The sequence below is a fragment of the Mesoplodon bidens genome, assembly GCF_964165515.1.
Source record: "Mesoplodon bidens genome assembly, chromosome: 2".
Classification (NCBI taxonomy): domain Eukaryota; kingdom Metazoa; phylum Chordata; class Mammalia; order Artiodactyla; family Ziphiidae; genus Mesoplodon; species Mesoplodon bidens.
The window spans coordinates 138,732,623-138,757,186 of NC_138177.1; the positions used below are offsets into that span (position 1 = coordinate 138,732,623).

A 24,564-nucleotide genomic window follows, 5' to 3' on the forward strand; every position below is an offset into this window, starting at 1 on the left:
AGCCTAATCCTACCTATGCAGTAGACCACCAACTCACCGTATCAGCCCAGGCATGTCCCTTCCTCTGCCCAAAGGGTTGCGCTGCTATTACTACCCCCATTTTCATATACTGAATTTGAGCTGAATTTAGAAAGTGGAACACAGTCTCTCAAGGGGAGTCAAAAATACAAGAGCATCATCTCGTCTCTTATGAGTAGCTTTTATTTACTATGTGTCAGGCACTGTGATGGGCACTTTACATATGGCACCCCTCATCCTTCTGCCACTTGCAAGTTATTTCTATGATGAGATTGCACTGATGATACCAACTTTCCCGAAGTATTTTTCTAGATGATCAAAGAGCAGAGTCTCTGGGCTTCCCTGGTGGCGCAGTGGTTGAGAGTCCGCCTGCCGATGCAGGGGACGCAGGTTTGTGCCCCGGTCCGGGAAGATCCCACATGCCATGGAGTGGCTGGGCCCGTGAGCCATGGCCACTGAGCCTGCGCGTCCGGAGCCTGTGCTCCGCAACGGGAGAGGCCCCAACATTGAGAGGCCCGCGTAATGCAAAAAAAAAAGCAGAGTCTGAATTTGAACACAGACCTGTCTAGTTCCAAAGATTGCTCTTTTCTCCACCCTATGGTGTTAAGTTCAACAGCCAAGTTATGAGGAGCTGTGGAAGCAACGTGGAGTCAGGGAGGAGTTAGCTCTACGTGTCAGCCACAGGGGGAATGTTGATGGAGAAGGTGGGCGTTACTATTGGAAGAAAGCAGTTGACAAGTACACAGGGGATGCACTTGGGGGAAGCAAGAACACATGAGCGAAGTCAGGGTGGTGGGGAGTATAAAGTTTCTAGGAAAACTGTAAATTATCCTGTTTGGTTTAAGTGTGGTTATGTTGACCTATGGCTGGAGATCATAATTCTGCCTTCTTTAAGATCATAATTCCACAACTTTTGCCAGTGTTCTTGAATGTCACGCGAAGGGGTTTATTTGCATAGGCAGCAGAGAGCCACCAAAAGTTTATATCAAGGGATTTATCAGTAATTGTTAGTACTGTCTCTTTTACAAGCGTTCTTTATATGTTGTGAAGAAATTAAACATACCCGAAGTGTTTCAAAGAGCACACAATTGTTTTCACTCTGCCTCACATAGACAATAGCATTACTGGCTGATATTACTCAATAGATAAGTGATGGCACTACATCAGCACCTACAGCCTCTTAGCAGGCACAGTGACGTCAGCTAATCATGCTGCTTTCTTCCTAGAATAACAAGACATTACTGTTTTCTTTTATGCTCTAGGAAGTGTTAAGAAACTTCAAGGAACTTCGAGCCAAATTTCAAAAGCTTGATGCACCGTCTCTTCCAGGACCTGTTAAATTCCCAGGAGGTGTTTCTCAAAAGGGTGACACTGGAAGCAGACAGTCCACAAAGACTTTGGCCAGTGGGAAACACCCCTCTTCCAACCACAATGAGCCCCTACCCAGTTGTGCCAGTGGTGACTCCCAGTCTCTTAAACCCCAGAAAGTGAAGTTGGCTCAGAAGAACGAGACTCAGAAATGTTCTAATTCCCTGGAACCTCCTGGGAGTTCTTCTGGTTCTTCAGTAAATTCACAGAAGGCTTCTCTGCTGTTAGATGTGAATCAGTCAAATGCTGGGATAACCAATAAGAAGAAAGTAATGGTGAACAACAGCTTCAGAAACAAGCTCTGGAACTGGGAGGTTTTATCTCAGAAAAGTGAGATGTCATCAGTCTTTATCCCTGCCAGTTGTGGAAGCAGGGCCTTCCATCTGGAAGAGCAGAAAAGCATGGGGCTTACTCCAGAGGAGCCCAGGAAAAAGCTGGAAAGAAAAGGAGCCCAGACCCTTCATTTCCAGAGGGGCTTGATGGCCCAAAGAAGATTGTGTGCCACCTCTGAAGATCCCACTGTTCGACTTTCGGAACATAGCAGGAGGAGTCCAGAAAACCCCGGTCCTGAGAAGAGCCCGGCAGGGAGCACCTGCCACCCTGTCTATGATGGTGAGCTCACCAGCCAGGCCCCAGGTGAGAAATCGAATCCCCACAGGCCTGGGGGGAAGGGGCACTGTATTTCTAATTTAGAGCTTGCTGGCTTGGGACGGTCACATATGTGAGCTGGGCAATGTTTGCTTCAAACTCCAGCACAGGTATTCTAGGCCCATTTGCTAGGTTATAATTTCAGGTTTGGGTAAAGTGATTAATCTCCTGGAATTATACGGAGACACAGTTGGGGCAAACTTGGATTTGAATCTTAGCTCTACTTCTTACAAGATGCATGAAATTGGACAATCTGCTTAACTTCATAAAGCCTGGTCTGCTCTCCTATCAATCGATCCATCACCAATCTTCCTTGTCTTGGTAAATAGCGCAACCATGCTCTTGGTTGCTCAGGCCAAAAATCTAGGAGTCATGCTCTATTCCTGTCTCCCCCTCATTCTTTGCAACTAATCCATCAGCAAGCTCTTGGTTCTATCATCAAAATATGTTCCAGGGCTTCCCTGGTGGCACGGTAGTTGAGAGTCTGCCTGCCGATGCAGGGGACACGGGTTCGTGCCCCGGTCCAGGAAGATCCCACGTGACATGGAGTGGCTGGGCCCGTGAGCCATGGCTGCTGAGCCTGCGCGTCCGGAGCCTGTGCTCTGCAACGGGAGAGGCCACAACAGTGAGAGGCCCGTGTACTGCAAAAAAATATATATATATATATGTTCTGAATCCCTCTACTTGCTTCCATTTCTGCCTTCTGCCCATGTCTACACCACCATGGACCATCTCTTGCCTGGACCTGCTTTCACACTCTTGCCCTCTTATATTGTACTCTCCTCCTTGCAGGCACAGTGATCCTCTAAAGCATAAATCCAATCATGTCACTCCCCAGCCCATTTCAACCACAGCCATATTACAGTGGCTCATATGATTTGCTCCTTGACTACCTCTCTTACCCTCTCCTCTCTCACCACATTGGCCCTCTTGCTATTCCTTAGATACACCAAACTATTTCCACCCCAGGACCTTTGCACCTGCAGATCCCTCTTCTGAAACGTTTCCCCTAGGACTTTGATGTCTCACTCCCTCACTTCATCAATGCCTCAGCTCAATGTCACCTGCTGTGAGTGGACCTTGTAGATCGCTCTATCTAAAATAGTCACCCCACCACCAGCATTCTTTATCTTCCTACATTGCTTTGGTTTTCTTCGTATCACTTATCCCTATCTGGTATATTATTATGTATTTGTTTGTTTATCTGAGTAAAATATAAGTTAAATGAGGATAAAAACTGTCTTCTTTACCACTGTATCCCCAGAACCTAGAAGAACAAGGCCAGTTTCAGTGGGTCCTCAAGAAAGTATTTTTTGAACAATTGAATGCATGGATGGATGGATGGGTGGATGGATCTCCTGCTTATAATCTTATATGGTTTCTCTTTGCACTCAGAATAGCATTTAAACTACTTACTGACTTCATAGCTCTGCTTCTTTTGGTCCCTGCTTATGTCTCTGACTTACCTCCTGCTCTCTTCCCTGGTTCACTAGCCCATAGATAACACCCTGGATTTCTTGCTGTTCCTTGAACAGACTTTGTTATGACTCAGGACCTTTGCAGTTGCTGTTCCCTCTTCCTAGACAACTCTTTTCTTTGATCTTTGCATAACTGCCTTTAGATCTAAGTTCAAATGACACTTTCCCAGATAAGCCTTCTCTAGCCAGAGATCTCCATCTAAAGACCACTACCTCACCACCAAGAGTTCACATTCTTTCATATCATCATTATTTCCTTTATAGAACTAATAGATTGCTGTGATTTTCTTTTTTGGGCTTTTTTAAATTGAAGTATAGTTGATTTACAATGTTGTGTTAGTTTCAGGTGTATAGCAGAGTGATTCAGTTATATATATATATGTGTGTTTCTATTCTTTTTAAGATTCTTTTCTCTTATAGGTTATTACAAAATATTGAGTACAGTTCCCTGTGCTATACAGTAGGTCCTTGTTGGTTATCTATTTTATGTATAGTGGTGTGTATATATTAATCCCAAACTCCTAATGTGTCCCCCACTTCCCACTGCCCGTCTGTGATTTTCTTTTCTGTTTATTTGTTTGCATGTTTATCATCAGCCTCCTCCTATTAGAATGAAAATTCCTGAGGGCAGAACTCTATATGTTCTTGCTCTTAACTCTAGCCCCAGCCCCTAGAACAATGCTTGGAATATAGTAAATAGTTATTGATGAAGGGATGGAAATGAAGAGAGGATGAATGGGAGGAAGGAGAGATGGGAGGAAAGAAAGGACTAGATAACCTACCTGATGGAGCTGTTGGGAGGATTAAGTGAGATAACCTATGTAAACTTCTTAGCACAGTGCCTGGTAAAAATTAGGAGCTCAGTTAGTAAGTGATCATTCACTTTCACTGTCTTCTCCCTAAGTTGATAAAGACTAAAATCTCTGACATTGCGGCTTATAATTCAAGCCTTAGAAGAATGGAACTCTGGCCCTGACTATGTAACCCCTGCTGGTAGGGCTAGAAGGAAGCCCCGCTCCTGCCTGCAAAAGATAGCAGGGCTTTGAGGAGGCTGCACTGAGGTACTTATGAAACACTAGCCAATTTCTCTAGTTTTGCCGTGAAGTCAGCCACTGTATTATGTAAACCAAAAAATCAAGGCACTTGAATAATATAAAATTTGGGGCTATTTTCAGTGTAAGAGGCAGATACAATTTTTATATATAATGTTGAAATTTCTGTTGGTTGGCTTATCAGTGCAGAAAGACAAAATACATGAAATTGGGACTGTCCTGGAAAATTCTAGGACACAAAATCCACAGGTACCCAGGTACCACAAAACCAGCCTTGAAGCCTGTTCTAGGCATTGAGCCCCGGAAATCAGAGACGAATTGTGACCTCTTCATGGCTCCCATGTTAGTTGCCCATCATCAATGCTTGAAGAATCCTTTCAGGGAATAGGCATTGTCCATTTCCCCTGATGCAGGCCCTGTGCTTGGTGCTGGGGGGAGGTCACTAGGGCCTAGTCCCTGCCCTCGAGGAGCCTCCATTCAGTGGGAAGATAGACCAGCTCTTTTAATATGCCACAACAGTGATGGAGAAGTGGTAACAATGTGCTAGGGGATACAGGACAAAGAGTGGTTGATTCTGAGCTTGTTTTCTGGTAGAAATCAAGAAAGGCCTCCTAGAGGAGGTGTCATTGGAGCAGGACCTTAAAGGATGAGTCAAAGTTCACCAAGGGAGAAGTGAGGGAACAGCATTCCAGAACCAGGAGGAATGGCATGAATAAAATCTTAGATATATGAGAGCTATTTAAGGCTTTTAAAGTTAAATCTGGAATGCTGTTCCATATATATATATATATATATATATATATATATATATATATATATATGTATATATATATATATGGCTCATTTTGCTGTACAAACACAACTTTGTAAATCAACTGTACTTCAATTTAAAAAGTAAATTAAAAAAATAGAAACTATAAAAAAAAAATCAAATCTGGAAAACTGAGAAACCAGTGGTTGTGAGTGAAAAATGTTAGGGCTTAAGGTTGGGGAAGGAGGGTGGTAAAGTGTGGTAAGAAAAGAAATGTAGATTGAGGCTGTGTGGTGTTTAAACGCCAGAGTATGGAGTGAGTGGACAACAGCTGAGGAAACTGGGCTTCATCCTCTGGGCAGCTGGATGGTGGCAAGATCGGGTTTGGACAGGGAACCCTATCTAAAAAAAAAAAAAAAAGAGTGACTGTATGTGTATGTATAACTGATTCACTTTGCTGTACACTTGAAACTAACACAACATCGATTGTAAATCAACTATACTTCAAGAAAAATGATTTATTTTCTTTATTTTGGGGGCTGTATCAGGTCTTCGTTGCAGCGCGAGGGCTTCTCCCTCGTTGCGGTGGGTGGGCTTCTCTCTAGTCGTGGTGTGCAGGTTTTTTCTCTCTCTAGTTGTGGCGCGTGGGCTCTGTAGTTGGCGGCACGCGGGCTCTCTCGTTGGGGCGCGCAAGCTCAGTAGTTGTGACGCATGGGCCTAGCTGCCACGCAGCGTGTGGGATCTTAGTTCCCTGACCAGGGATTGAACCTGTGTCCCCCGCATTGTAAGGCGGACTCTTCACCACTGGACCACCAGGGAAGTCCCTTCAATAAAAATTTAAAAAACAAAACACAAAAACAAAAAAAGATCAGGTTTGCATTTTGATCAGGACACTCTGGCTGCTGGGTAGAGAATAGATGGGAGGGGAGTGAGGCTGAGGCCAGCCATGAAATGGAAATATTAACCTACATTTTGGACTATTTATGCTCAGAGGACCAGCCAGATGTCAGTCATCCACAACTTCCCAATACCAAGCCACTGCCTTCCGTCAAGTCCCTGGGTCCTCCTCCCGCAAAGCCACCGAGGCCCCCGGTCGTGAACCTCCAGGCCTTCCAGAGGCAGGCAGCTGCTCTTCCCAAGACCCACAGGGAAGGTAAGGAAATGCGCAGGGCCCCGTGCACAGCCAGCCAACAGAAGTCATGGCTCCCGTGGCCGGATCCCCGTCACCTCCCCCTCTGCATCGACTCCCAGGGGACAGTGCCAGACCGCTTTTCTGTGGGGCTGGACGTCCATCACTGCTTATTCTCACGTAGAGGCTGGGGCAGCTCGCCTGTGAAATGACAAGTCTGTGGGAATTGGCCCCTTATCGCTCCTGGGCCAGCCTGCTTCCCCTGAGAGCACTGCATTTGATCACTGGGAATCTGTCCAAGAGGAAGAAAACAAAAAGTAGCTGAGGAGGGAGGCAGGGAGTCTTTGTTTTCCTACAAAGCCCATGTTGTCAACACAACCAAGTGCAGTAGGAGAGGGGGAGGGAGTGAAGAGAGGAAAGTCAGTGTGAACTTGACCTGGCATCATGCTGGGAGTCCCTTGGGCCTCTGTGATCTGCCTTCAGGAATGTATTGAAGGGCCCCTACCCCTGCCCCCATTAGTCCTTTCTGGGACCTGCAGCATCCTTGGCAGCCATCCTTCTGTGCTCTTGTGTGTTTTCCTCTGCTATATAAAGGGAACCACCTTCTCACCCCTCTTTTCCCCCCACTGCAGCCTGATCCTGTTGACACTGTAAACACCTTTGCTTACATTTGCTCTAGTGAAACACAAGGTGAACATACACTTTGGGGTGATGCGTAGTGCTGTGTTAGCATTTGTCTTACTGTGGCCACCAGTGCCTGTGGATGGTACACTAAAAGAGCTAATTCTTCTTTCATTTATTCTTAGTTTGTTGTCTGTTCATTAGACTGCTTTGGGCAAACTTTGGGTGAACTTTCTTTAACTCAGTGATTCTCAAACTTCAGAATGCATCAGAGTTAGCTAGAGGACTTGTTAAAACACAGCTTACGGGGCCCAACCCCAGAGTTCTGATTCAGTTGGTCTTGGTTTGGAGCCTGAGAATTTACCTTTTTAACAAGTTCACGGCGAGATGCTGATGTTGCTGGTGCAGGGACCACACTTTGAGAACCACTGCTATAAGTCATCTGAAGTCTTATCCTAAAAGAAAATCCTATAGCGAGAAATCGAGCTCTTCTGAGTATACTTTGATAATACGGCCACGTCCATATCAAAGAAGGCTCAGCATGACTTTTATAAACGTTAAATAATTCAGGCCTCAAACCATCTCTCTGAAAGAGACGAAGGTTGTCAGAGAACATAGGACTAAGTTTTTGGGAATAAAATGGGCTTTGTAAATCCCAGTTCCCCCCTCGCTAGCTATATAAGTCTGGGCATGGTACTCACTGAGCCTCATTGTCCTTACCTATAAAATGGGGATGATAATAACACTCGATGATTGTGAGGAGAAATGAGATGAGGCCTGGGGAGACTTTGAACAGTGCTCGGCACACCAGTAAATGCTCAATAAGGCACTGTTATCATTAACTCAAGCACATACTGAGCAGCTATACTCTCTTTGCCAGGCTCCGTGATAGAAACAAGAGATTAAGAGGTAAACCCCGGGCTCCCCTGGTGGCGCAGTGGTTGAGGGTCCGCCTGCCTATGCAGGAGACACGGGTTCGTGCCCCGGTCCGGGAAGATCCCACATGCCGCGGAGCGGCTGGGCCCGTGAGCCATGGCCGCTGAGCCTGCGCGTCCGGAGCCTGTGCTCCACAGCGGGAGAGGCCACAGCAGTGAGAAGCCCACGTACCGTACCGCAAAAAAAAAAAAGAGGTAAACCCCACAGGAGTTCCAGGGCTCAAGGGGGTCAAAGTCTAATATAGGAGATTGCACTCATAAATAAGTGCCATAAAGTGTAGGTGAACACTGCATGCAGGACCCACGGTCCCCAGATGCCAGGGGGAGGGGCGGCTTGGGGCACAGGTAAGCTGCCCTTCTACGTTTTGTCTCGGGGTGGGGGGAGGAGGTGGCGGGGTGTGGTCATTGCACAAACAATTCACTTCAATAGGCTGCCACTGAAACCCCTCTTTTTCACCCTGCCTCTTGCTCTTGCAGCAGCTGGGGAGGAAGGCGACCTGCCTCCAGAGAGGTGAGTACCCATTTTTCAATTGTGTAAGAGCATAGCCCATCAAGGAGGCTGCTTAGCCTGCCCAAAAGCAGGCAATAAGCACATGCCAGGTGTCTGTATTTCTCAGAAGAGTTGCAGGAAGAGCAGATTTATAAGCACCAAACTGCAACTTTAGATTAAATGAGAGATTAAATAAACTGCATTTAAAAACCAGGCTGGCGTTAAGTTGCCAAGATGGTCATCTGAGGTCCTTTTACTTATGATACAGTTGGGTTCAGTAAATTGAAACATCAGCCTCTGTAGTAATAAATCAGATTAGAGGCCACAGAGTGCTGTGGGCAGCCGGTGTGATGTTAGGAATCGCTAATGGGACAAAGGACCTTCTGGTTTTGGTGCACTCGTAAGACTTTGGCCATGAAGTGTCAGTCCATTAATCACTCAGCCACATACTATCTGTTGAGCCCTCTGATGTGTCATGCATCAAGCTGGCTACTGTATACAGATGTTCTCACTTCCTCTTCTCAAGAACGCTGCAAAGTTGCTGCCCCTGTCCTCATTTTACAGCTAAAAATGGTTGGCCTCAGAAAGTTTGTTACTGGCAGAGGCATGATTCCAACCCAGGTGTGCCCAAACTATTTTTTTAACTGAGATAAAATGGATATATAACGTTGTATAAGTTTGAGGTACACAGTGTATTGGTTCAAGACACTTATATATTACAATATTATTACTACGGTAGTATTAGCTAACACCTTTATCACCTTGCATAATTATTTCTTTTTTTGTGCTTCAAACAGTTAAAAATCTAGTCTCTCAGCAGCTTTGAGTTTATAATATAGCTTTTTTTTTTTTTACTGTAATCCCTATGTTGTGCATTGAATCTCCAGAACTTATTTATCTACAGGTTGCAAGTTTGTACTCTTAAACAACATCTCCAATTTCTCCATTCCCCAGCCCTTGGTAACCACCATTCTATTTTCTGCTTTTACAAGTTCTGTTTTTCTTTTTAAGATTCCGCATATAAGTGATATCATGCAGTATTTGTCTTTCTCTGTCTGACTTATCTTACTTAGCATAATGCCTTCAGGGTTCATCCATGTCTGTGCAGATGGCAAGATGGCCTTCTTTTTCAAGGCTGAATAATATTCCATATATAAATGTGTGCATATATATATATATCACATTTATAATATTACATTTGTATATCTATAACATTATCGCATTTACACATTTATATATATAATATATGGATTATATATATATATATGTATATATCTCATATCTTCTCTACCCATTCATCTGTGGACACTTAGGTGTCCATCCATATCTTGGCTATTGTGACTAATGCTGCAATGAACATGGGAGCACAGGTATTTCTTTGAGATCCTGTTTTTGTTTCCTTCAGGTGTATACTAAGGTATAGGATTTCTGGATCATATGGCAGTTCAATTTTTAAGTTTTCAAGGAAGCATCATACTGTTTTCCATAGTGGCTGTACTAACAGGTATGCCCAAACTATTTTTACTATACAAACTCCTTCACAAGGATGCTCCTGTTCTCAAGAAGGTCAGTCTTAGAAGGAGAACTAAACATAAAAATAAATAATCATACTACTTATTCATTCATTAAATGTTTATAATAGTAGAATGTGTTACATTTTGTAATAGAGAAAGGTATACATTTCAGAGGTTGCAAAAATGCAGAGGGATCATTTTTCCTTGGAAGGGTCAGGCAAGTCTTTATAGAAAACATGAGTTGTCTATTGCTACAGTAATACTGCATAATACCAACAGAACATCAACAGTATACAAAGTGACTGTGGGTTTGGCTGATCTGGGCTGGGCTCAGCTGGTGTGGCTCACATGTTGAAGACTATCTAGACAGTTTTGCTGATACTGAGTCAGAGTGGGAGGGCATTGAAGCTTTACATGGCAGTGGGCAGGGATCCATGAAGGGGTAAAGAATAGGGGCATTAATTCAATCAACCTAACAGTGAAGAGGAAACATCTGAAATAAGTATTGAGGATAAACATCTGTTGGAAAACATGGGAAGGTACACTATAGGCAGAGGCAGGAAGTGTGGAGTAACAAGTCTTCTTTTGGAAACTAGAACTACTTGAGTTAGAGCGTAGAAAGTATAGTAAGGAATGGAAAGAAATGGGAGGGAGACAGGGACCAAATCATGGAGGATCTTGTACACCAAGGAATTGATACGAGCTCTTGTTCAACAAGGAACAGACTGAATGATGCTAGAAAAGATTCATGTGCTCTAGGAACTCCTGGTTCAGTTGTCTGTTTGAAAGAGTTCAAGGATGGCATGAGGTAGATCAGTGGAGCCGCCTTCGATGTGCATTTATATGAAAGAGAGAAAAAAATTTAGAAGGCTTGGGAGATGATTTGCACTATTTACTCAATGAACATGGGCCTCAGTATCACAGTTTGAGGGGACAATGTAATTCTGCTGTGCTCTGAGTCAGTCTTAATTCCCTCTTGCCTCAAGTACTGTGAGCATCTCAGTATGATTATGAGTGTGATTCAGCACACTCATCATCTAGTGTTCAGCTAGATATGCATTTTCCCTACAGCTTGGCTCTAAACTAAGCTGACTCCTTCTCCGGCACTTTAAACATCCATTTCAACATGGGGGGCAAACTTGCTGTGATAGGCAAGTATTGGGAAACTGTAGTCAGCCTCTAATGTGACACCTTCTTCCTAAGGGATTTACAAGGACAGTTTCACTATTCTGTCCTTTCACAGACTTTAGAACCTAACCTCATCTAAAATGAGACTCACTATACTTCGGTTATGATATGGGCCATACTGCTATAAGACTGAAAGACAAGAGATGAAGAGGCACCAGAATACTTAGGCGTGGCTTCATAGAAGGAAAAAAACCTTGAGATGTATCCTGTATGATAGGTCAGGATTAGGTAGGCTTACTTATTTGTTCCCTTTTGTGTGACTGTAAGATAGGTGAGGGCAGGGTTTTGTCTCCAGAAATAACCACATTCTTGACTGGTAGTTGGTAGATGGATGGATGGATGGATGGACAGATGGATGGACTAAAGGACAGAGCAATGTATGTTCAGTATAGAGCTAGAACATGATTGAAAGCAAGGTGGTAGTAATAAAAAAGAGGATATAAACAGACAAAAGAAGTATGCTGATGTGTAAAAGTAAGAGATGACATTAGATCCTGAAATATATTAAGTACCATGCTAAGGATTTTGAATTTTATCTTGTCAATGATAAGAAATTAGTTTGAACAAGTAAATGCCATGATGCTAAGCCGCCTTAGATACAACTTCTATGGAAACTGGTGCTTGTTTGGGAAGAACATCTTTCATGTTCATGGTATTAATTTTCAATAAAGATATTAGATTAGAAATAGAATATGTCAGATCTTATTACTGGAAGGAGACCTGGCAATTATCTAATGCAGCTAGGCCATTAGAGCATAATGTTAACAAAAATCTGGGCTTTTCATCTAAGCCTTACCATTTAACACCTATGTAGTGCTGGACAAATGCCTTAACCTCTGCAAACCTCAGGTTCTACTTATGTAAAATGGGATATTGATAGTTCCTAACTCATGCAATTGTGGTGTTGGTTAAATGAAGTAATGATTGTAAAGTGTTTAGTGCATTACCTAGCATCTAGAGAGTGCTCAATAACGTTTACTTGGCTGTTATACAACCTCCCACCAAAGGCAAGAATTCATGCTCAGAACCTTAGTCTCTTCAAAAATCCTTTGATGGGGAGCTCATTGCCTGGAGAGTCCAGTGTTTTTCTTTGTTGGGCCAGATTTTATCCACTGAACATATATTTACTGAGCATCTACTATATGCTAAGCCCTCTTATATACATTGAGAATACAGCAGTGTATAAAATATCTTACATGTACCTACACACACATTTGTTCGTTTGTTTATTCAAAAGTCCTTCAAGTTGGGCTGGAAAAAGAAATGACTTCCTTACTCTAGATTCCCAACCATCCCTCCAAGATCTATTCATTGGTATAATGGATGTTGTCTTTACTCCTTTACATGACAGTTTTTAAAACATCTAAGGACTATTTTCTTCTCTAATCTCAAACTGTCATTGTTTTCAACCATTATTCGTAAAACGGGAGTCTTTGTGTTTTCACTGTATTTCTGTGGATATATTTTGTAATCCTCTTGTTAGGAACTCAGTGCATTTAGAATAGCCATTTTTACTTCTGAGCCACTCTATATTGTGTATTAAATATAAGCAGCATTGTGTAATGGAGCAAGTACAGGTCTGCAGTCAGATTAGCGTGGGTTCAACCACTCTGTTTTACACAAGTCATTCAACAGCTCAGAGTTTTGATGTGCGTGTCTGTAAAGTGAACATAGTAAAATAAACTTCATTGATTGTCCCAAAGACTAAATGAAATAAATTATATAAAGCATGGAGTACACAGAAGATGATCAATGCATCTTTGTTTCTTCAACTCTTGGCCTGTCCATTTCTTCTTATCTCTGGAATATTAATATCACATTATCTTTGGAGTTTATCCTTTGTCATCACTCTTTCGTGCAAAACAAGCTGGTTGGCATGCCTCTTGAATAAGCAGCTCCTATTTGTGTTTGTGAGCAAAGCAGGGTAGTCCCAGGGCAGCAATCAGCCCTGGGTCTATGTCAGTACTTAGCAGAGTTGGCTAATATTTTATTCATTAGCTATCAATATGGGTTTTCTCCTATTAAGAAGAGTCAGAGGGTAGTCCTGAGTCAGGGAATCTCTGACTTAGACACTAAGGCAGGGAGAGGCTATTTAGTTCAGGAGTAGAAAAGATTCAGACAGTACACTGTTTCTCGTGCGAGGGTCTGTGCATGGATCTCAGGATTCCACCATATTCTCTTCCGGACTTTTAATTTTGTATTTTCATTTTGATGATCATCTTTAAAAGATAATATAAGCCTATTTTCAATCTTCTGGATGGCCTCCTTCAACCTAGTACTTTGGAACATACTTTTGTGTTTGGTTTTTGATATTTCTTCCCCATGCAGAGTGGGAAACACAAGCATCTTCTAGGGCTGAGCAGATTATGTGACTATGTCTAGGACCTGTATTAGACAACTGGGAAGAATAGAACCTGGGGAATAAATGTCTTTCCTAAAGCATTCAAGTAAAATAATGATGATAACAGAGAAATGACATGGTGGCCAAATAAGATGAAGCTGTAGTCCTTATTTGAATAGTGGTAAGTGTTATAAAGAAAAAAAATTTTTATACAAGTTTTGAAGGTTACACTCCACTTACAGTTATTACAAAATATTGACTGTATTCCCTTTTTTGTACAATACATTCTTGTAGCTTATCTTACACCTGATAGTTTGTACCTCCTACTTCCCCACCCATATATTGCCCCTCCCAAATGGTAACCACTAGTTTGTTTTCTATCTCTGTGAGTCTGCTTCTATAAAGAAAAACATTTAAAGCATAGTAGGATAATAACAGGGGGTTGGGAGTGAAATAAAGGAGGTGTAGGATGATCAAGAAAAGCCTCCCTGAGGTGGTGACATTTGGGCTGAGACCTGAATGATGAGGACCCAGTTATGGAAGGTCTAGAAGATGTTCCAGGAGAGGGAACAGCTGGGGCGAATTCTCAAGAACCGTCCTCTACACATTTCAAGAACCAGAATGGCAGGGAGCACAGCTAAAACACAGTGCTCTAGGGGAATGGTGGTGGTGGTTCTTGGGAGCCATGGAATGAGTTTGGATTTTACTCTAAATGCATTGGGAAGCCAGAGGAGTGTTTTTAAGCCAGGCAGTGACATGAGGTGACATTTATTTTGTAAAGATCAATCTGGATGCTGTATAAATACTAACTTTAGTGGAGAAGCAGGTGGAAATAGGCAGACAGCCTAGGAAGCCATTGTGACAATGAAACAATGACAATAACATTAAAAATAGCGATCAACACTGATATGGTGTCTGTTCTAAGTATATACATGATTCCATTTGTGACAATCTTTAAGAAGTAGATGAAGCTATTATATATTTTATAGATGAGAAAACTGAGTCACAGAGAGGTTAAATAACTTGACATGGACAAGGGGGTAGAAATGGAGATAAAGAAATGAATGGATTCAAGTTATGTTTTAAAGGAAAGCCAGCAATTGCTGGATCAGCTGTGGTGAGTGAGATGGGAGGGAAAGAGAGGAATCTAGAACTTGTAGGTGATGTGCTATTTCCATCACTGTTGGTATTTAACAATGTGCTTGGCACATCATGAGTGCTCAGCACAAGATGGAACTTTCCTAAAAGCTATTGGGAATTGGTTTCTATTTAACAAAAGAAGCATGTCGTTGTACTGTATGCATGTAACACTAGAACTTCTGAAGGCTAGTTTTTAAATCGTTTGTAACTACAGTGCTGTTTCATGAATGGCTGCATTTTAGGTAGTTAATACTAGTATAGATCTGCTCCAATGACCAACAGCAAAGTAGGCTCCTCATAATGATATCTGGAATGTGAAAGTTGGCCCCAAGGTCCCAGTGTGTTAAACTGAGTCACTTTGGGGCAAAAATAAAGAGAAGGACTTTTTTTTTTTTTAAGCCTGTGCCTTTATTAATTTTTAGATCCAGAACACTCAGGTGGCTTCAGCTCAAGCCACTTCAATAACTTCTTATTATCCCTTTTTAATTGGACTTTAGGGACATACCAAGTCCACTGTTCGGTCTGCCTTTCACAAGGGCAAGGGTGGTGGGAACAGTGGATTTATTTAGGCTCTTTCTCTTCTTTCATGTTTTTAGGTTTTCCTCCTTTTAAAAAAAATCACCTAAAGATTCTACTTATTGAGCACTTTTTATAGACAAAACCTTGTGCCCGATGTTTAGGTCCCACTTTCATTTTAAAACTCCCAACCGCAACCACCCCATGAAGTAAGTGGTTAGTGGACTCTCTAACCATAGAGTCAGGAAGATGCAACTGGATCAGCAGTGCTGGGGTCTGACCTGGTCAGCCCAACTCCAGAACACAGCCTCCCAGGTGCCTTACTGTGGATTCGCATGGGACTCTTACCTGTGACAAAAGAGGGCAAGGTTTAAGAGACTCCTGGCCTCCTCGCTTTTTGTTTGGTAATTGATGAATATTTACAGCATCTCATGTGTGGCATAGCTGTGGATTCACCCCTTACACTGTCCTCATTGCCTATGGTCCAGTTCTTTCTAATTAAAAATGAGTTTGTGAATAAAATGGAAATAATATTATATATAAAAGAAACAGACTTGTGGCCTTAGGATTTCATTTTCTCTTTGCAGAAAGATCTGTGTGAGGGAGGCTGGCTACAGTGGAAAGTGTTTAGAGTCAAGCGGTGTCTTCTCTCTTTGGTAGCATTCAGTTGATAAGGAAAAGGTCATGATTTAGGAAGAAATCAGACAGTCACAAGTTGTAGACTTGGAGCATTTTTGTGTGCATAGGTATATTCAGAAAAGTAGAGTGAAAACTAATCTTTGGTTACTGGGCACATCCTGGGCATTGCTCAGCCCTTTATATCTGTTAGACTCATTTGAACCCCATAACCATTTTAAGAGGGCAAAACTAATATTCCCATTTTGTAGAGGAGAAACCATGGGCTCAGAGACATTTCATGACTTGACCTAAAATATAAGATAATACAGAGCTTATCCAGGTTGTGAACTCAGAACTGTGTGTTTATATTTTCAACCACAGTGTCCTGTGTCAAAATTTTTTCAACATGAGGGATTTTGGGACATTTCTGTTAGACTGTAAACTCAGTGAGGGAATGGATCATGTCTTTTTCACCTTTGTTTCCCCAGGAAGTAGACATGCAAGTAATAATTATGTACTAACTAAGTAGGTGATGGACCAATGGAGTGACAGATAAACAGACTGATGGGGAGAAGGATGGACAGATAGAATGAATTACCCTCTATGGACTTTGATATAACTAAACATTCCAAGACTCTATCTGTATATTTTGCATTGATTGTACATGCTATATCATATCTTTCTAATTTAAACAAAGCCGAATAATGAGGATGATCTGACCTCTTCATTTGCCCTTGTGTATCATGTAAGGGTTCCTGCCGTATGAAGATGTGGATTTACATGAAATCCTCTCTTTTCTCCTTTTTAGTCTAGCATCCAGCAAGTGACACTCCACCAACAAGCTTGTCCTTATTATTTTAGCCCTCTCTCCTCTCTTCCCTCTCTTTGGTGGACCCATTACACTCTGAATTAACTATTGATATTAATTTAATCAAACTAATCATTGAGAACTTCACCTCCATTTTACATTTAGAATAAAATTTAAAAGTCCCAAACTCTTTACAAGGACCAAGAAGGTCCTGTCATTCTGGCTGCTCTTTACTCCTCTCCTAACCTCCTCTTTCCCTTGTTCACTGTCTTCAGCCCACTGGCCTTTTGGCTTCTCTGCAGATACAACAAGCGTGTTCTTACCAGGCAGAAATACTTGCTTTTTCCTTTGTATAGAGTGGTCTTTTCCCAGATCTTCACCTGATGACTCCTCATCATGCAGGATTTGTTCGATTGTTCATTCATTCAATTAATCTTTTTTGCACCCCAAGTATGTGCCAGACATCATTTAAATGCTGGTAATCCAACAGAAAACAAAAAAGTCTCTGCCCTCATGACGCATACATTTTAGCTGGGAAGAAAAATAAATAGTCAAATGATGGTATAATTAATGTAAGGTAATGATAAATGCTGAAATGTCAGCCTCCCTGACTGTAGCTCATGTTTTCTCTCCCAAGATACTATCTATTCCATATATAAGGCTGCTTTATTCTTCTGTTAGTATTTATTAATGCTTCTAATGATAATGTTTATTCTAGTTATTTATTTTCTGTGTTATTTGAGACCATGAGAGTCTTGAGTTCAAGGACCTTGTCTCTCATTTGCCTTTATATTCTAGAACAGTGCCTGGCACAGAGGAGCTCAATGAAAAAATTAATGATATGACATCATCTACCTGTCCATCTAGTAGGAGTTTTCAGTATTTCTGTGAGCATCAGAGGAGGACCCAGATCACTGGAGCCTGTAGTGTCAGTCACTGGGGACCCAGCAGTGAGTGATACAGTATAAGACCCCAGAGTAAAAGAGACAGAATTAAACTAATAAAAGTAATGAAATAATTTAAAAATTTATGACAACTATTAAGAATGGTATAAAGCAAAGAATTATGGTAGACGGAAACAGGTGGGGAAGAGGGCTCTCAGGAAAAGGTAGCAGGAGAAGGACTTTCTTGAAGGTGATGTCTGTCGACTGAAAAATAATGCACAACCTAAAAGCTGAGAATTGTGTTTTATTTGGCGGACTTGTTGAGGACTGAAGCCGGGGTGACAGCCTCTCAGATAGCTCTGAAAGACTGTTCCCAAGAGGTAAGGGAAGAGCCAGGGTATAGAGGAGTTTTGCAAACATCAGGTAGTTGAACATCAAAAGATTTCTACTAATTAAAGGAAAAACAAAAATCTCAAGTGAATGAATTTAGCGCTTTTCTGTATGGGAAGTTTCAAGAGCCTGGGTTCATTGAAATCATTCCTGTGATATGCACCTTAACTTACCTAAGGCCAGAATCCTGTTTTCTCCATCTTTAATCCCCTCAGGGTGCACAGTCAGGAAGTGTGTGTGTGTGGGTGGGGGGGTGCAGTGGCCTGATGGCCGCAACATGCTTTTTTTACTGATACGGCAGGTGACTTTCTTCGTCCATACATCTAAGGTGAGACCTCGTGGTTGAGAGGCAGCTGGCCATACAGGAGCATTCTGGGAAGCAGGAACAGCATTTGCAAAGTCCTTGAGGTAGGAGAGAGGATAGTATCCTTGCAAAACAGAAAGGAGGCCAGTGTGGTTAGAGTGTAATGAGGGAGGGAGAGGGTGGCAGGACAGGGGTTTGGAGAGGTTACTAGGAATGAGATCGTAAAGGTGAAGCGTTTGATGGTTTTGTTGTTGTTTTTAATTAAGAATCTCAAGCAGGATTGTGACAAGGTCTAAGTTATCTTTAAAAAAAATTTTTTAACATCTTTATTGGAGTATAATTGTTTTACAATGGTGTGTTAGTTTCTGCTTTATAACAAAGTGAATCAGCTATACATATACATATATCCCCATATCCCCTCCCTCTTGCGTCTCCCTCCCTCCCATCCTCCCTATCTCACCCCTCTAGGTGGTCACAAAGCACCAAGCTGATCTCCCTGTGCTATGCGGCTGCTTCCCACTAGCTATCTATTTTATATTTGGTAGTGTATATATGTCCATGCCACTCTCTCACTTCGTCCCAGCTTACCTTTCCCCCTCCCAGTGTCCTCAAGTCCATTCTCGACATCTGCGTCTTTATTCCTGTCCTGCCCCTAGGTTCATCAGAACCATTTATTTTTTTTAGATTCCATATATATGTGTTAGCATACGGTATTTATTTTTCTCTTTATGACTTACTTCACTCTGTATGACAGACTCTAGGTCCATCCACCTCACTACAAGTAACTCAATTTCGTTCCTTTTTATGGAAAAGATCATCCTGGCTGCTGTGTGGAGAATAGACTGTAGAAGGACCAGAGAAAATAACACTTAGTGCTTTAAAGAACAAGTGGGAGTTTGTGAAAAGGACATTGGAGGTTAGGACATTACAAGCAGGGGAACCACACATACAAAAGCACAGAGGGGCTTCCCTGGTGGCGCAGTGGTTGGGAGTCCGCCTGCCGATGCAGGGGACACGGGTTCGTGCCCTGGTCCAGAAGGATCCCACATGCCGCGGAGCGGCTGGGCCCGTGAGCCATGGCCGCTGAGCCTGCGCGTCAGGAGCCTGTGCTCCGCAGCGGGAGAGCCCACAGCAGTGAGAGGCCTGTGTACCGCAAAAAAAAAAAAAAAAAAAAAGCACAGAGGCAGGAAACCTCCTGGTGTGTCCAGGAATCACAGGTAATTTGACATAATTGGAATGTATAGTGGTAGCATGTATACAAGGCAGTGTAGCATGTAATAACAGTTCAACAAATGCTGGCTGAATAACAGAATGGACTTAGATGGTTCTTAACTTGCGACTCTATTATATTCAGTCTGTTTTTTGTTAGTTTCCAGATCCTTGGGTGTAGTTCACTTCCCTGTCTAAATTATAAATTCTTTGAAAGCAGAGGGAGAATCAAATACTTCTTTCTTACCAGATACATAAATGAAATTTGTTTAAATCGAATGACATAGCAATACTTGAAAATGAGAAGATCCAGGGAGTTGTTATAAGGGGTTAAGAGCATAGACTTTGGGGTCAGGTCAGATAGCCTTGGGCTTATATTTTGAGCACCACACTATCTGTGTGATCTTAGAAGAGTTATTTAATATCTCTGGGCCTCCTATTTCTTCACATGGGAAAATGGAGAAATCAATAAATCCTACCTTTTAGGGTTGCTGTGAGGATTGAAATAAATATCTATAATTCTACAAAGTACCCAGCAATGTTGTAAACACTTGATAAATGGTAGCGATTTGTCGTGTGTTTGAAGTAACAGGGTTTGTCTGTAATGAGGTCTAGGGCTACAGGAAGCAGCTGGGAGTCAGGAGGCTGGTCTCCTAGGAAAGTCTGCCAGCAGCTCAGAGGGTGACCTTGCCTTCTACTTCTTAAAACAGATGCTCTCAGATATGATGGCGCACTTCAAAGCAGACACCCTGAAATTTGAAATTCAGATATTTTAAAGCTTGACCTTAATAATGAAAATGAAGGCTTGAGGTCATCTTTTGTTCATGCTGTGGAAGTTGCCACTGGATTATTGAGAAATTGCTTTCATGGTTGCATTAGTAGAAGTCAGAGTGCTTTTAAAGAGTCACTCCTAAGTTCAGCAGTGATTTCATAGATTCTGCCTTAACCTCAAAATACAGGTTAAGTATTACTGTTCTCTTATAGATGATAATGTCAGGCATAGAGAAGTATAGTAACTTCCCTCTCACATGTTCCCAATATAAGTGACTATTATATAGAGGAATTGATCTGTGAAACCATTGGATCAGCCTAATGATATTTTGAAAAATATCCAAAACTCACTTGTTAGCTCCTTGACTTTCACCATCAACCTGGGCTTCATCATTTTCATTTTAGTTCCTCCTTGGTTCTAGAGTGACTAGTAGTTTAGAGGAAAAGAGCATGGACTAGGAATTAGAAGGCCTGGTTTCTGGACCCACAATGGTGCTATCTTGGGCAAGTACTGAATATCTCCAAGCCTTAGTTTCCACATGTGTAAAATGTCTCATAGTGCTACTGAGAGGATTCAAGGAGAGAACATACCTAACATTAGCATGAATAGAGTTTGGTCAAAGAGGGAATGAGGGCGTGTGAGTTAACGAATGAGAAATCTCAGATCTTTTGTACATTCCCATCATCAGCACATGTGATTGTTTCTCATCATGGCTTTGCTTCATAGTTTGTTTTGTCATCTGGGGGCCTCTCTGCTGTGTGTGCCAATGACCTCCTCTTGTGATGACTTCCACTGCAGTGGAGCTGCTCATGCTCTTTTTGACTTCAGCTGGCACTTCCCTTTTTCCGAGACTGTCTCCAGCAGAATGGTTAGGACCCCAGATTCTGGACTCAAATATCTGGCTTCTAATCTCTGCTCTGCTGCTTACTACTCTGTGACCATGCATTGTGCCTCAGTTTTCTCATCTGAACATGGAAAGAATGACAGTATCTTCATAGGTTCAAATGAGAATCAAACAAATTGATACATATACTTGAAACAGTGCCTGGCACTAGTAAGTGTGTAATAATTATTAGCTATCATTATTGTTGACATGCCCTCCTTTTGAATGAGATCAATGGTTTGACAAAGTAGCTTCAGAGTTAGTAATACTCCCGAAACTGGGATCACTTTAATAACATTTACTTGGTCATTGTATTAGTCAGGGTTCTCCAGAGAAACAGAACCAGTAGTAGCACATATATTTTATATACTTATATATTACATATATATAAGTATATATTACATATATAATATTTATTTAATCATTAAGTATGAGGAATTCGTGACTTCCCTGGTGGTGCAGTGGTTAAGAATCTGCCTGCCAATGCAGGGGACATGGGTTCGAGCCCTGGTCCGGGAAGATCCCACATGCCAGAGAGCAACTAAGCCCGTGTGCCACAACTACTGAACCCGCATGCCACGACTACTGAAGCCCACACGCCTAGAGCCTGTGCTCCGCAACAAGAGAAGCCACCACAATGAGAAGCCCGTGCACTGCAGCGAAGAGTAGCCCCTGCTCGCCACAACTAGAGAAAGCCCGTGTGCAGCAATGAAGACCCAACACAGCCAAGAAATAAGTAAATAAGTTAAAAAAAAAAAGGATGAGGAAATGGCTTACACAATATTGAGGCTAAGAAATCCCATGATCTTCCATCTGTAAACAGGAAAGCCAGTGGTGTAATTCCAAGTCCAACAGCCTGAGAACCAGGGGAGCCAATGGTGTAAATCGTAGTCCAAGGCAAGAGAAGATGAGTTGACATGTCCCAACTCAATAAGTGAGGCAGGAAAAATTGAGTGAATTCTTTGCTTCTGCTTTTGTTCTATTCAGACCCTCAGTGGACGCCTCGTGCCTACTCACATTAGAGAGGGCAGTCTGCTCTGCTGAGCCCACTGATGCAAATGCTGACTTCCTCCAGAAACACCCTCCAGACACATCAGAAATAATATTTATCAGGACACACTGTGGCCACATAAAATTAACCATCCCAGTCGTCGTACTTTTATGGCCCTTTATAGAAAGAATTGGGTTATCCATTCATGAATTGGAAACAAAGAAATACCTACTGCCAAGGGCTGAATGACATTGGAGGCCCTGTATATGTTGTTTGTTGTTACTGTTGGTTGTAGACGTCATAGTAGAATCTGTAAGGTTATGAAACATGCAATAGTAGAATTAGGCCTGCATACAAACACGTGTATACATGTGTATATGCATAAACATATATATGATTCATAAAATATAGGCATGATATACAAAGATGTGTATGCAGAGGTGTGTGTGTGTTCTGTAAAAATGGTAGAAGTGGGAGAACTGGTGGTAGAGGTGGTAGAAGTTGAATCCAAGTGGTCGATGTGTGTAGAGGTGGAAGTGGTAGTAAACATAGTAGTGCAAGTGGAAGTAGTGAACTCTTTGTGCCAAGCACTGCACTAAGCACAGCATAATATACATCACCTCATCCTCATAAAAAAGAGGATTAAAGGAAGAAGTGACTTGGGTCCAGTTACCAATCCAGGATCACAGCCAGGTAAAGCTGAGATTCAACCCCACACCTCTCTTTCCATAGCCTGTGTCTCCTTATAAGCATTCTGCTCAACTGCTTCATCTTTAACCACTATCTTATATGTAGAAGACAGAGGCTGGAATAGCTTCTGAGAAAAAAAAAATCCTTTAAAATTTCTTGTGCATTTTTGTGAACCTGGCATGAATGCATTTTGAGATCGATGTTAGATAGAATGGATGCCATTTTTTAAAGTCTAATTATCAGTTATTTGATTCAAGAGTTAATTCTTTCGTTCAAGAATTTCTTAAGTGAAAAGCCTATGGGGAGAGTAGTCTTACAAGAAGTATTTGTTGGAAACAGGAACTTTCCCAGTTTGGGACTTTGAGTAATTGAGAAATCGGATGGTCTCATCCTTCCTTGTCACCAGGAACCTGTGGAATGTCACAGAGAGCAGCTGCTGGCTAAGCTACAAGTGTTCTTCCTGTTTCCAGAACATGTGGGCCATTGACATAAGTGGAAGAAGCTGGATTTTTCAACTTAGGCCACACCCCTAATAAAACAATGCAAAAGCCTCACTGGTTTTGCTGTTCAAGTCTCAGTCGTTCTACTTTAATGCAAGCTCTTTAGATTTTCCAGAACTGTCTCGCAGTGAAACTTTTTGACTCACCCTCACGCAGTGTGGCACAGGAGAAGATGAGAAAGGAAACGTACCCTTCAGGCATTTCCCACATGCTAACTCAGTTATTCCCCCATCAAACCGCCAATGACCCTATGAAGAAATGAAGGCTCCGAGGAGCTAACTGTTCAAGGCCACACGACCAGTGAGAGGTGGATGGGATGAATCTAGGTACAGTGCCCAACACGTGGTAAACCCTCAACAAATAGCACCTAATCCTGTCATGAACAATTTCTCTGTTTGACCAAATGAGCAGATGTTTGAATGAGCTGCATGAGCTGCTTCCCTAGCATGTACAGTCTGATACAGAGGTTGACGAATTATTTTCTCCAAAGGAAGGTGGTAGCCCAGGGGTGGCCATGGCAAGGGGAAACAACCACAAGGGGAGGTCACAAGTCTGTGTTTTAGCCAGAGAGACCCCTAGTTGTTCAAAAATCTATTTCGAAGGTAGGTTTCCAAGCGTCCAAACACAATTAGAAAATACCTGCTTTTATAAATCATCTGTAACATTTCCATTGCATTTATGGAGCTCTTGTTTCTCCAGGAACATAGATATTGTTGAAGATATCATTAAGAAACATTCGTGTTTTATTATGTAATATTTAAGTTACTAGAGGTTTTCTACAAGAAAGTCAGAAAAGATAGAAACTGATGCTATGCCAGTAATAAAAGGAACTTTCCAAAATGCAAACCTCAACACTTCTTTTTAAAAATACTGTAATTTTTATAATGTAATAAAGTTACTAACCCAATTTTGGTGGGATGCCTATATGCAGAGGGCAAATATTTCATTCAATATCTATAATATACCTTTAAAGTAGATTTTATTATTACTGTTTTATAGAATAGGAAACTGGGGATTTAAGGTACTTATTCAATACTTTGAAACTAGAAAATGGAAGAGATAGGACTCAAATTCAAATGTCTGACCCCAAGCTCCAAGTTTGTCTATAATTCTGTGTTGCCTCCCAATAACGTCTGAAGTCCTGGAGACATGAATGTTTTAATAAATGTGGAAACAATGAAATTGAAGCATAGATGTATTTAAATTATAGAGTTATTTCTTCCCAGCAATCCAAGCTGATTATATTGACCCATGTTGTATTAAGTCAAGGTAGATTTCAGATAAATTTTTTTTTTTTTTTTTTTTTTGCGGTACACTGGCCTCTCA

General features: G+C 41.8%; 1 protein-coding gene across 3 annotated transcripts in view; it reads left to right on the forward strand.

The window, feature by feature from the left end:
- FYB2 (FYN binding protein 2) overlaps nucleotides 1-24,564 on the forward strand; it is a gene marked incomplete at its 3' end in the record, with an annotated part of 132,472 nt that overhangs the window by 44,778 nt on the left and 63,130 nt on the right. For all 3 annotated transcript variants that reach the window (XM_081255579.1, XM_081255578.1, XM_081255580.1), the window contains exons 2-4: nucleotides 1,281-2,022; nucleotides 6,307-6,468; nucleotides 8,478-8,511. In XM_081255579.1, coding sequence (XP_081111705.1) covers nucleotides 1,281-2,022; nucleotides 6,307-6,468; nucleotides 8,478-8,511 — 938 coding nt within the window. The remainder of the gene's footprint in view (nucleotides 1-1,280; nucleotides 2,023-6,306; nucleotides 6,469-8,477; nucleotides 8,512-24,564) is intronic.